The sequence below is a fragment of the Cucumis melo genome, chromosome 6, assembly GCF_025177605.1.
Source record: "Cucumis melo cultivar AY chromosome 6, USDA_Cmelo_AY_1.0, whole genome shotgun sequence".
Lineage (NCBI taxonomy): Eukaryota > Viridiplantae > Streptophyta > Magnoliopsida > Cucurbitales > Cucurbitaceae > Cucumis > Cucumis melo.
This window is the reverse complement of record NC_066862.1, coordinates 1,055,982-1,070,128: the sequence shown is the minus strand read 5'-3', so window position 1 is coordinate 1,070,128 and position 14,147 is coordinate 1,055,982. Positions and strand designations below refer to the sequence as shown.

At 31.3% G+C, this 14,147-nt stretch overlaps 2 protein-coding genes across 3 annotated transcripts; both read right to left on the bottom strand.

The window, feature by feature from the left end:
- Positions 1-15: 15 nt before the first annotated feature.
- LOC103483219 (NDR1/HIN1-like protein 6) lies at positions 16-1,456 on the bottom strand. Its single transcript, XM_008439732.3, has 2 exons — positions 1,281-1,456; positions 16-992 (listed from the first exon to the last, which is right to left on the bottom strand). The coding sequence occupies exon 2, from the start codon at positions 980-982 to the stop codon at positions 242-244; it is 741 nt and encodes a 246-aa protein (XP_008437954.2). The 5' UTR covers positions 983-992; positions 1,281-1,456; the 3' UTR covers positions 16-241.
- Positions 1,457-7,445: 5,989 nt separating this feature from the next.
- Positions 7,446-10,697, bottom strand: LOC103483218 (putative glucose-6-phosphate 1-epimerase). 2 transcript variants are annotated; one of them, XM_008439730.3, is made up of 9 exons: positions 10,439-10,697; positions 9,568-9,799; positions 9,322-9,396; positions 9,096-9,152; positions 8,848-9,011; positions 8,603-8,737; positions 8,394-8,496; positions 8,148-8,247; positions 7,446-8,041 (listed from the first exon to the last, which is right to left on the bottom strand). In XM_008439730.3, exons 2-9 carry the CDS (start codon positions 9,676-9,678, stop codon positions 7,857-7,859), a joined length of 930 nt encoding a protein of 309 aa, XP_008437952.1. In that variant the 5' UTR covers positions 9,679-9,799; positions 10,439-10,697; the 3' UTR covers positions 7,446-7,856. The 2 variants fall into 2 exon arrangements, with proteins under 2 accessions (XP_008437952.1, XP_008437953.1); XM_008439731.3 differs by lacking the exon at positions 10,439-10,697 and adding an exon at positions 10,212-10,438.
- Positions 10,698-14,147: the final 3,450 nt, after the last annotated feature.

The window sequence follows — 14,147 nt, the reverse complement described above, 5'->3', positions numbered from 1 at the left end:
TCACGAGACATAATATGATTTCAATTATGATATCAATTATCAACAACTCTCTCTACAGAATGAACAATTATCAATATCAAAATGTTACCAAAAATCGAGTCCAAAAGCATACCTATATTTTGTCTTCTGTGGGTAAAAATTAATGGCATAAATTTTTCTGTGTTCATAGAGTTTAATAATCACACTGTAATTACCAATTTAAATTTATTTGATTTAATTTTCTTTTCCTTTCTTTTTTTGGTTACAGAAACCATCGGCGCAAATGAATGGAGCATTTCGGCACGTTCCCTCGGTCGAGACGTTTCAAGCTCACACTTCCGCACGTCACTTCGATCTTTACCGGCGGCATTCTACGGCCTTCCACCACGAATCCTATTTTCGTACGTGCTTCGACGTTTACCACGAGTTCTCCGGTTCGGTTGCCGGAGTTCAGGTACCGGCCCGCTCCGTCGTCTACTGTTTCGTTGTTAACCATTGTTTCGATCTTCAAACTCGTCGTGTTCTCCTCCGATTGAATGAAGCTAGGCACGATCATCGATCCTAATTCAGTACGAGTACCTTCTCCGGCGGCGACTTGAACTTCGATATCGCCGTAGTTTAGTGATAACTTTGAGTTAGGGTTCTTGATTTCGATTCGACCGATTGTTTTGGCGTTTAAATACGAGCCGTCCGATTTGTCGGTGACGTTGAATTTGGAGATCCGGAATGATTGAAGATGAACCACAGGGAGTTTACGCTCAAACCAGAGGTATAAAACGCCACCGACGGCGAGAATTACGACGATTAAGATCAGGACGAAAAGGCAGAAGAAGCAACAGCATCTCCGCCAGCAGCTCCGTCGCTTCTTGTTCTTCTGGCTTAAAGGCGACGGTAATATCAGTTTCCTCGCCGGCGGTCTCGGCACCGGCAGAGCAGTGTGATTTGGATCTTTAAACCCCGGAGGCTTCTGGAGGATAGGTTTCAATGGCGTCGGCTCTGCCATATTCTCTGAACTACACAACAAATTCTTCACGGAAATCTGATTTATTACAGTAGAAATCAAAAATCAATGCAGAAAACGAGACGAAGAAAAAGGAACCGAATCAATTCAGTTAATCAGTCAAATACATGCATCGCATTAAATAATATGAAATGTAATAGAGAATTTCGTTTTCCTTGGGAAAGAAAGAGAGAAAAAATGGAATTCCATCTCACTGTAATGTGCAACTGAACCGAACATATCTCTGGCAATCAGGAGAACGGAAATGATCAAGAAAGAAGAAGAAGAGGATGAGTATCACCTTATAGGCGAACCGGTGACCGGAGACCCGCCGGAATTCCGATCATCCGATGAGAAGAAGTTGATGGAAAATGCGAGAGTGAGACAGAGGAGGAAGAAGAGTGAGTCTTGTGACGGTGGCGGAAATTTGGGTATGCAAGGCCTTTCGATTGATTGCGTCACATAAATTCCAATTTGGTAAAAACACATTATCATATTTATACATTTAATCCGATTATTTTAAGTAGAGCCTTAAATGTAATTACCTGATAAAAGTATGGTTAGAGATTTAAAAATTCTAATGAGGTATTAGAATATAATAATTTTGTTATACTTTGTATATAGTTTTTATTTCTCCAAAATGTCTCTTTAAAAAATCTATAAAAACTTTAACTCTCAAAAAAAATAAATTTGTTCCTACAAAATGATTATTTAGGAAGAGTTTATCAAATTATATGAATTAAATTTCAACCTTTTTTATTTGTAGTGATTAAATTTTCAAAGGAATGTTTTTTTCAATCTTAAATTATAAATTTTATTTATGATTTTTCTTTTATGCAATGATTATTTGATATATAAAAAGAAATCAATGTGTTATCTAATACTCTAAATAATTTTCTATTTGAAATTTAAAAATTTTCTTAAGTAAAACAATTAAAAATCTTTATTAGAATTGTGTTTTAAATACATTAATACATAAGTTAGTGGAATAATGTATAAAATTTAATGCCCGATATTTGATAGAAATGTTGGAATCAAATCCAACATATTTATATTGATATAAGAATTTTAAAGGCTAGTGTATAGATAGGTACAAGTACAAGTTTTGGGGGCAATTATGAGTTTATAATTAAATAATTAATTCAAACTCAATGACAAGAAGTAAATTAAGACGTACACCCGATGGCAAGATCCATACAAAATTTATTGACATAGTAAGATTCAAACCGAGTTTCCACTAAACTACCTACAAATATTAAAAATTAGATAATTTCTTTATATATATATATACGACAAAGTTGAGGGGGTTCTAGCCCGCTAATGAGTATACCATATAATGATAAAAGTATATAAGTCTAGGAGTTCATGAAGTTTGAGTATACACTATCAACTTATCATCCAATTATCATTTGATATTTATTTGCTTTAGAACAAAAATAAACGTAATTCTTTTTTTTACGGTATATTATATATATTAGAGAATAATTAAATTTTTAGTAAGTTAAAAGAAACAAGTCTTTTTTAACTCATTATATAGTTTTAAAATCACGACTTCAAAAGAAATTTTAAACAATCAAAATGATTGTCTAGCCTAAAATGTTGGGACATTGTTAAATATAATATAATCAAAATATTTATAAAATATGGAAAAATTCATATCCTATCGAAATCGATAAATTTGTCTAAACTTTAAAAAAAATTATGTAAAAATTTCTACCTATTTATTATTTATAATAACTTTAATAAAATATTTGATTTTTATTTTTTAATTTAAAATATATTATGAGCTTGGTATTGATTTAAACCAGCATTGAAGCTTTATACGTTATTTTGTAAACAAAAATGTGAAAAGTAAATTAAATTATAAGCACGTCTATGAGAAATCGTATTATTTTATGGTTGACGTACATCATATTTGACCCATATGAAGGAGAAAATTTTGTGGCCTCCATGATCATATCATATGATTATTTGGTGTTTGTATTTCATGCGAACTAGAACCGACTACAATCTTTGTTTTGTTATATTTGTTTTGAAAAGAAATAGTGCAGTCAAATCACCATAACTTTCTTCTTCAATCATAACTCACCCCACCTAAACACAACATATATTTGTTCATTTATCATGACCAAAATTTGGAAATAAAAAATTGAAGAATTATTTTAAACAACTTTTGAAAATATATTTACAAAAATCTATTTGTGATAAATTATCATAGACGTACTATTATTTTTGTACAGACATATAAGTTCTTAGCTATGGATCGAGAATTTTAGAACTGAAATTGGTGTTTATAAATGCTTACTTCTAATTAATATATATATATATATATATATATAAAATTATATTATATGTAGGGTTGGGAGTAAGAAGTTGGAAGAACATAAAGGTGAATGGGAGGGCATTATTAATTAGAAAAGAGTCATGCGTCCAACAAAAGAGAGAAGGGATAATGTGCTGTATTTTGAGGGAAACCAAAAGCATAAATGAAAGCAAAATAAAATAAAATTTCAAAAATAGAAAAAGATTCTGTGGCTTATGGAATAAAGATGTGTCTTATTAATTGCCAAATATGTAATAGACGTGCTCACATGTCCAATCTTTATGCCTTCATTCCTCTTATTTGTAAGTCCACTAGGAGCAACACCTTACCCTCTCCCACCCCCCATCTTTCTTCATTTATATATCTCCCAACCTTCGTATAATCTTTTATATATATATATATATATATATATATATATAAATACATATCTAATCTACTCTTTTTAACTTTTAAATATAAAACTCATTATTATCTCATGAACTGAATTTTATCTTTGTTGGGGTCCTTTTAATCCAATCTATTATTGAATATTATGTTGTATCATCGTCGTTTCTAACAACTTTAGTTGTAACTCCAACCACCTCTTTCGATTACGACCGAACATAACTCTTAGTTACCATTATTTTAAATTTTTTGTGGTTCATACTTCATAGTGTTTTATGGTTATTTGATATTGATAAATAAAATGTTTTTGGTATACAACAAGTCATATTAAACTTGTGTAGATATATAAGAACGTTTTTGAGAAATAGTTGTTAAATGCAGTACTAATGTTTTTGTTTTGAAAATGACTTTTTGAAAAACGTTATTTCCTTAAGGTAATCATAGGTCTATGTAAGTGTTCAAGTATAATGAGTTTGTAAGGTTTTTCCCTGTTTCATAATTATTTGGGGCTTAGTTAATAACAATTTGGTTATATTATATAAATTTTCATCTATTGATTTATAGAGTATCTTCAAAATAAAATATAAATCTTGAAATTAACAAAAGTAGTTTATAATAATCCTTGGTTATGCTATTTTTTTTTCTGAACTAAGTTCTGCTGTTCTTGAAACGATCCAAGAGAGGTATAACTCTTCAGTTGTTCTGTGTTATTTTCTATTGTATTGTATACACCTCATTCAAAATAGCTTCCATTTTTATATTTCTATATTGTATTATAGTTGGAATGGATTCTATTTTTACTCTGAATGTCTAGAATTGAAGTTCACAAATTATGAGGAATCAAGCACTGTTTATACTTCATTCTTGATGCTATTGTTTCGAAGTTTGAATTCTTACTTTGCATTGGTAACCCTTTGTCGGATTATTGTCATCTCTTTCAAGTGCACCGCGAGTACTACATCAACATAAAACAATCCCACATACTAGAAAGAATCAAAAAATGGGCGTATAGATATATTTATACAATTCGATTTGTTAAATAATATGGTTGATCCATCGAGTTTACACTCTTAAATAGGATGCCAACTTTCTTTCTTTGGACAGTATGCTTGTTTAGCCTCTAGGGGCTCTAATGGATACCAATATGGAAAAATATTACAAAAGAAAAAATGTATACATAATTAGATAACACAAGAATTTTATCTTAAAATCAATTTACAATTATAGTTGTCTATGATAATGATGTATACCAAGATGAAATCTTCTCTGCTATTTAGATCGGAGAATTTATGGAGGAGATCCAGTTACCTACTCTGATGGAAATTTTGAACCATGACAGGTAGCATTTAGAATATTCTCTTCAGAATATGGTTAGTGTAGAATGCAGATGTAGAATTAGAACTAGTATATTGGAGGTATATATAGTAATTCCTTGTTCAATGAAATCGCTATACAATAATAACCGACCAAAACATAACTAATTTGAATCAAGTTTATGGCATTTGTTACATTTCCGATGATCATTACAGATGTGTTTAGTTATTTGTCAGACGATTGAAGAGTGACACATTTAATGCATTAGTCTATGGTTTTCTTCCATCATATTTAGACCTATATCTCTCCTTATTCTTAGTCTTTATGTGAAGATAGACATTCTATAATTAAATTTATTGGACATGGCTCTTGATATACTAGTTTTAGCACAAGTACTTTAGGTCGGTATTCTCTTTTCTTACATTTTTCCTGCACATTTGTCATCGTCTTCACATATATCTCTTGTATTTTTGTTTTCTTTTACAAAACTGAGTATGGAACTTTTTTTTTCATCTCTTTCGCCTATCTTCTTCGATTTGTCTCATTTGTGCCTATAATTTTCTGGACGTTCAATTATTGCTTACTACTCATAACTCTTTTTAGGCAACAATGATCCTCTTCAAACACAAGACCAATGGTATTATGGGAAACTTGGCTTTAAATTAGCAACATACATTCAAATACTCAGCAGTTTATTTTTCATTTCGACTCTAAACTTCAATATTTTGAATTACTTGTTTGTTATCTTTATTTATTGTTCATCAGAATCAGTTTGAACAACCTTTGTTTTTGTTTAACCTTTTGTTTATTACCTTAGGCCACATTGGGTTTCTTTCTTTACAAGGATTTTCATCTATATTCTTAAATATATTCTAAAAACAAGAAGTTTTTAGAAACGAGCCTTATAACTTTTGGTTTTCTTTTCTTTTGTTCTCTTCCTAGTTCACAAGAGCTAATATGAATTGATATAATGATAGGGACAGATTATTTGAAGAATAGTGCTGGTGGCCCATGATGTCGCTGTAGGCTTTCTTGATCTGTTGTTTGAAGCTTTTGTTCAAAAAAGTTGGCTAAAAATTCAAAATTAATGGTCTAGCTAGTTTTTTCTCTCCTCTGTATATCCTGCATTTTGACTGCTTCTAATTTTGTATTTCCTTCCGTTAACTTGAACTAGTCTTCTGCCATTAATTTTCATTTCCATTGATTGTTACACATTTCGCTCATTTGGATAATGATTATCATTTGATAATACAGATGGCCTGATATCTGAAAATTTCATGCAGCCTGCAAAAAATTGATGGCCACAAAGCCGTAGCTATTGATATATATCTGGTTTCTTTCTCGTCTTACCTTACGACAAGCCATTATTATTCAATCTAAATCTACTAATTTCCATCATCATCATAATATAATAACAACATATTGCCATTTATGATGGTCGGGTTATTTGAATTTTCTGCTGTTTTTGTGGAAGAAAATGGAAAGTAACCTTAGATTAACAAATAACAATGAGATCATATGTCATCTGATCAGAGTGGCGCAGCGGAAGCGTGGTGGGCCCATAACCCACAGGTCCCAGGATCGAAACCTGGCTCTGATATAAGAGTGGCTTCCGTTCTTTCTTTTTTCGTCCCCGCAATCTGATCTTTCCTCGTTTAATTTTCCCCCGGATTTAATTATTATCTTTTTTTCTCTGTTGGGGCCCCACCGAATTGACGGTATTTTCTTTATGGAACCTCAAAATATTCAGAAATTTTAATTACATATCATAGGAGAGAAATCAAATGGAAAATTGCAAAATATTGAAATTTAGAGTGAAGAAAATGAAAACTAAAAAAATGTCTAAAATAAAATAAAATAAAAGAAAGATACGAGATAATATGGGACTTTTGAATGCAACGTCTATTAAAGAAGATAAGATAGTATAAGACTTTTTGAAGATAAAATAAAAGTCATGAAAAGGAGGCAATGAGAGAGACCAAGTAAAGCTCTTTATTCCAATTTGAGATCAAAGCCATTATACCATTAAATAAATAGATTATTTATTATTATTATTATTATTATTATTATTATTTGTATAGATTTTGAAGTCAAAACTAATCCAATTCAAATTGACTCAAATTCAATACATTAATAAACTAGGTCTATTTGAATTGTAAGGAATTTACATTATAAAAGAAAAAAATTATATAACAATTCCAAAACATTATTCAGCCTCCACCTAACCAATCACTATCAAATACAAATTGAAGTAAATATGGTGACAATAACAACAAAAGCTAACAAATAAATACATAGGATAAATTATTGGTGTTGAGATCTGAATTTTAAGAACATCTATTTTGCTTCTAAACTTTCAATTTCAAGTTAATAGATCGTTGAACTTTCACTTTTATGTCCACTAAATTCAAGAACTTTGAACTAAAAAATGGAAAATTTTGAAACTAAAGATAACAGTTGAAGATCTTCATTAAAGAGAAAACCATGTCTTTAATAAGTACACAAAAAAAAAAAAGGAAATTTTTTATACTAAGAAAGAAAACAACAAATTCACTCTTCTCTTCCTCTAAAAACAAGAAGATAGTTTTTGGGGATATGCAGCCATTCTCTAAAAACATTGGCTTCCCAAGTTTCTTGCAGGATATCCCCTCCTACATCCTAATTTCATCAATTCCACTAGAAAAAAAAATAACAAATAAAGAAAAGAAAAATCACCATGTTTGACATAGAATATCAGTTCCTCTAAAGCTATGAAAACATTATTCTCAACACAGCATCAGCCCTTCTACACCCAATAAAAGTAGTCCGGCCTTGCTTGGTGTCCTATGTCCATGCTTGTGCCCGGTTCGATTTCCTCTACAAGTCAAAAGAGAAACTTGAAGGAACGACAGTGAGTTGCAGTTTCCCTGTCCATTCCTCACCTGGCCTCAAGGTGATCGGTCTCTCTAACGCTGCTCCATTAACACAAAGCATCTGTTTGTATTCTTCGTCGCCAAAATCAACCATTGCTTTCGACTTCTTTTCCCATGGATTCCAAACCACTTTGATACACAAAAAATAATACAAATAAGTCTAAGCCCCTTCTATAATAATATATTAGGCACAACACAACTTCCGGCTATTACAAATTTGAATAAAAAATCTTACCAACATCAGGTAATCCTTCCTTTCTTATCACATAAGTCCGCTTCCTTTCGTGATCAAGTACAGCAATTACATTCGGAGTGCTGACATATACTCGATCCACCTGCCAATCAGAAACATCCAGCATTATAATATGAACATCTTTGATGCTCTTTGGAAAGCTATAAATCAACGAACGAGCCTGTGACTAAAAACACCACCCTTGCAGTTGCTGATGTTCTATTTAAGAACAATAAATACATAAATTACCTCAGATTCAAAGGTTATGGCATCTCCTTGTTCTGTAAAGCGCTCCTTTTGACATAGATTGTCCAAGAAATCGACCGTTTCAAGACCTTCAATTCTCACCTCGCTTCAATGTAATACAGATTCAAAACATATATAAGAATCTACATCTACAAGCAGAGAAATACATAAAGATCAAAACAAACGAATGATGAGACAAAAACTGAAGCTACCTTATGTCTGAAACCACCAAGTGCGTGTGATAGGCAAATGAGAAACCAAATGGTTTTCCATTTACATTCCTAATTCTAGATCTCAAAACCAGGTCCCCATCGGGTAGTAGAGATGCCCTCAGGCGGAGCTCAAAACTGGAAAGTAAAGGTATGAATTAAGTTTCTTAGTAATGTCAAAAACTTGTTTGAATAGCAATCAATCTACATTTTCCAGACAACACAAGAACTTTATGCATAAAATTTACCTATATGGCCAAAATTTCAAATCCTCCTCTGAGGATCTATATAGTAAATCAACAAAAGAGCCCCCCTCGATGTCATCTGAGCACATTGGCGGCGGATTATCATCAATTGTCCAGATCTTGTTCTTCACAAACCCATGCTGCTCTAATGATCCACAGCTTCCAAACTACAATGATTTTCATGAAAAGCACATCAGGAATGAAGAAAGATTCTTGTAGAAATCAGCAAGTGAACAAAATCTTATACATACCTGTGGGAAACATATGGAAATTCCTCCCCTCATAGCTTTTGGTGCCTTAAAGATTGCCTAAAATTCAAGAAACCACAGCATCTCAGAGAATCTTTAAACAAAACTAACTCTAGTAAATTTTTGTTTTATTCTTCTATCTGCCACAAACGTCCAAACTCAAAATTCCAATCAAATCTGCAAACTCCAATCGATGGTTTCACCAATACAAGAAGAATCAGAACCCTACCTTACTACTAGTGAAGAGAAGTTCTTCCCCTTGCTCATTTCTCCAAGAACAAACTTGTCCTCCATGTAAGCTAATCTACATAATCCAAACCCAAAAACCCTCAATCCAGAAGCAGAGATTCAATTATTCAAACCCAAAATATAAGAAAAAGCACAACGAAAAAAGAAGTACGAGATTGAAAGAAGACTGCGATCGGCATTGTGATTTCTTATCCAAACGCCATGAAAATAGAAGAAGAAAACTCACCCTAGCGGAAGCCCCTTTGGGATTTCTAAGCACAACCTGATCAATGCCATTCCAATCTTGTGTAATCTCAGTCGCCGCTCTGCAATCCCAAACCGGCGCCGAATGCCCCATAACTTCCTCTCCTTTGCTCTTCTTCTTTCACTTCAAACCCCAAAATTCTTCTCAAATTTCAAAATCAGGAAAAAATTTAAGCCAACCCCACTTGATTTGTCGAGCTGAAACGGTTGAAAATCTGAAGATGATACGAATTGGGTACGTCGATTAGTGGCTTAGATCTACAAAACTGGAAAAGAAGAACCAAACCCAACAGAAAAAAGGCGCAAATGAAGCGACGCAGAAGACCGAAATTTGACGTAACGCGTTTATGGAAACAGAAAGTTCAAAACCGAATAATCACGACCGTTTCAAATCCATTTATATGTAAATATTTTCAAGAAATACCGTCAAACTAGGGAAGAGGAAAAAAGGGTAGATTTTATTTGCATTTATTATGGTCTATTTCGAAACTTTTTTCTGAATGAATATTCGCCAAATCCCCCATTTAAAGAAGAAAAATGAATTCCCATTGAAAGGCCTTGGAAAAAGGCCAACATACAGACAACCCAGATAAACATTTCCCTTTTCCGAGGAACAACAATACATACAGGAACCAAAATTTACTCAAATTCCATTCCAGCAAGAAATGATTCGAATGACAGAAATTTGAAGCAACCCCAGATGGATTTCAGTTTCTAAAACCCAGAAATTGACAACCCATCAAGAACATGGAATGTAGATTCAATCAAATGTACATGAAAAATGGTTGGAAAAAAAAACTGCAATTTTTATTCACTTTGCAGAGATCTACGACATGAAATTGCGAGAAACATACCTTTTTCTGTACTCTTTTTTTTTTTCTTCTTTCCAAGCTCTATGAAATTTTAAACAAATACTGGGAAATCAAAAAAAAATTAAGTTTTGTTATTTAGCATTACTTTAAGGAGAGCCATACAAAATCCGAGATTATAATGACCGCTAGAGGTGGAAGAAAGTAGAAGATAAGACACCATAACATGTTTCCTTTTCGTCCTTAAAATATTCAAATAAATAAGAATAAAGCAAATCTTAAGATTCTTTCTACTCAAAGCTACAAATTATTCAGACAAATTTATAAACTAACGTAACATTCTATGGTTATAGTTTCATCAAATTTTAATACTTTACATTCAACGTTGTTCTAAAGACTCGATGAAATTATGATGGATTTAAAAAAAATTCTTGAATTTCGAACTTTGTTTGGAAAGACTTGGAAGAAATTCCCCAGACCCATTTTCTGCAGCCAGTGATTCGAGTTGTTTAAATCAACGGTTCGTTACTTTTATTATCATTTGAGTAATGAACATTGGAAAGTTTGATGAAATAATAGTAGTTCGTTGATTTTTCCTGTTCGAGATTCCAATGAAAAATTGACATTTAGTGATGTTAAATTGGATGATAATAGTGTTTTTATTTTCTTTTTGGTCGGGCTGAAAATGGACATTTGGGGAAATTGGGAGTATGAGAATATCCATTTCTTTCTTTCTTATAAATAAAATTGTATTTTCAAAAAAGCAAAAAAAAAAAACAAAACAAAACAAAATTTGCAATTTTAGTCTTTTTAAATGTTAAATAATTAAACCAATGACATTTTTAAAAAAGTAATATTTAACTTTCTTTCTAAAACCCAGTCACCCCTATTAATTTTAGGTTGAAATATAATTTTAGATAGTACAGTTTGGGACTTTCAATTTTTTAAAATTGGTCAATTTTGGTAGTTTATTGTATATTGTCTCTTTTTTTATGAAAAAGATTATTAATTTATTAGTCCTTTCATCATAAATTTTGAAAAGATATTGAGATTGTACTGTTCCATCAAAATTTTAAGTTAAATTTAAATAAAATTGGATAAAATTGAAAGAATGCCTTAAAGTATGGAACCATAATTATATTTTAGAAAAATTATGTTATTTCCTATTCCAATCTTTAACATTATTATATGTGTTACGGAGCAATGCTCGATTGGGATAAGGTATGCATTCTTGACTAAAATAGTCGAAATTTGAATTCTTTAATCCAAAATTGTTCTACTTAAAAAATTATCATTATCGTTATGGTAAAATTAAATCTTGAATGTATTTAGATTTGATATTCACATAAGTTAAGTTAAGATATAGTTCAACGCATAAAGTTGGATTCTAATCAACAAAGTCTAATGCAGAAAAGAGTCTAGTATTTACCAACTGAATTTGATTTAATTTGAATGGACAATCAGTTCTGACTCGATTTGATCAAACATACACCTCCCTGGAAACTCTAAGTTTCCCACATATAAATATACGGGGAAGGAGGAACACACCTCCAAAATAAGCTAACAAAATTTCAATTATTGTTGCATCTTTCACCAGCTTTAAACAATAATCCGTATGTTTAGTGGCAAGTATCATACTAATGTGTAAATCTTTAATTTGCATGTAAACTTCTCTCAAATCTCTACTTAAGTCGCGATGATTTACCAATATCAGATTTCACACATCAATCAATATAGAGGGTAGATATTTTATACATGTATCGTAAAAAAGGCAAACACATGAAATATTCATTTGTTGGGTTGGTCACATAGATAGCAGACACATATAATATGAATGTTGTTAGGAACGTCGTGAGTCTTATTTGGATCCATTTAAAATGTGGTTGAAAACTCAAACGATTAAATTGTCGGTTATAATATATATAACTCAACTAATTAACATATTTTAAATTTTAAACATAAAAGATTACCATTGATGTGTTATTTAATTGAAAAGAAAAAAGATAGGTATGAATCTCCACCTTTTTTGTTTTTATGGAAAAAAGAACCATACCTATTTAAAAAGTTTTAAAGGTTAGGCTTTGCTTTAACAAACATAAGATCTTTGTTTTTTTCCCAAATTTGCTACATTGCGTTTTCATATTTCTTAAGCTCAAGATTTGAATGTTTATTCAAATTTCAAAATAACTAAATAAATAAAATTTAGGTTTTAGATTTTAGTTTCAAAAGGGTTTTAAAAATTTTATTTATTTAATTATTAAAATTCAAGATTAGTTCTCTATAATTTTGTTAATTTATTTTTTAGATTTGAATTTTATTTCAATTTGACTTTGCAGTTAATATCAAATTAAGTACTTTGCTCACTTTCAATATTATATTTGACATGGATATTTATTAGTTAATTATTAAATGACATATATTGTTTTAGTGATAGACACTAATAAATATTGCGATATATCACATATATAAAATAAAATTTATTATATTTATAAATATTTTTTCGTTTTAAATTTCAATAATGAAGAAAATCAGTTAAAATGAATTATTCACAATTCTTTAATTTTTAGATTTCTTTTCAAGAATTAAAAAGATAACCACCTATTTACATTCCATAATAATTATAAAAAACTGATAAAATTCATTACAAATTTTTATATGACAAATTTTATATTTTTTGACGATTTTTATTAAATTTTAATACACATTAATATCAAATAATAGATGTTAATAATTAATAAAAAAATTAAGGTTAAAAGTATAGATCGAATTGAAACAAAACTCAAATCTATAGTTTTATACGTAACATTTTGAATCATAAAAGACTAAATTGAAACTACACAACTAAAATTAATTTTTCGAAAATACTGAATTTAACATCTTAAGAAAAGTTAAATGATGAGTAATTTGAGGGGTTTTTTTGAATTTAATTTGTTGAGGGCAGGGGCAGGGGCAGGGGCAGGGTAGAGATGGGGCATGGAATTGAGGAACGGTCGGAGACCGGACTTGAACGGGTCACCGTAATAAAAGCAAGTCAGATCCCAACTCGGGAACCGAACCCAACTCGTGATTCACGCGCCTCCAATTTTCAAAATTCTCCCTTTCTGTTTCCAACTCCTCCGATTTACCGGGACCCGTCTTTTGTTTTTTTGTTTCTCGGCCCACGATGAGAATTACGGGCTTCGTCTGGCTCTGTCCGTCATTTATCTGGGCCCAGACTTCCCAGGCCCATTTAGGAAGTCAAAAGGAAGGACACTCTTTTCTTTTGTTTTTCTCTTTACTTTTGGTGTTGGATTAATTTTATTATTATTATTTTTCTAAAGCCCCTCATGGTGTACCCATTGATTGAAGTTTCTATTTGGAAGAATGGAACTTCCTAACCACTGCAGTTTTGACTCTTTTAGTCCTAATAATAGGTTGCTATACAGTTATGAAACACGAGGGGATTTTACTCGTTGGTGTCAATTAGGTGATTTGTGGACTTTTGTTGCTCTCCACAGTGCTTTCAGACTAATACATGCTCCTTTGACATTATTGTTATTACAAAACACAAGAGAAATAAGCTCATAACCATCCGGTTTAATGTTAGGAAATGGAATACCAGAAGAGATTTAATATCTTTTCCTCAAAAAGAAGAAAGAAAGATCGCCTTCAAAATAATGTGGTTAACATTGTTGATTGTCATTTTCCAACCCCAACAAAAGAAATCTTCCCCTTATCACTACTACTTTTCAAAAGCTAGATATTTTCCAGACTT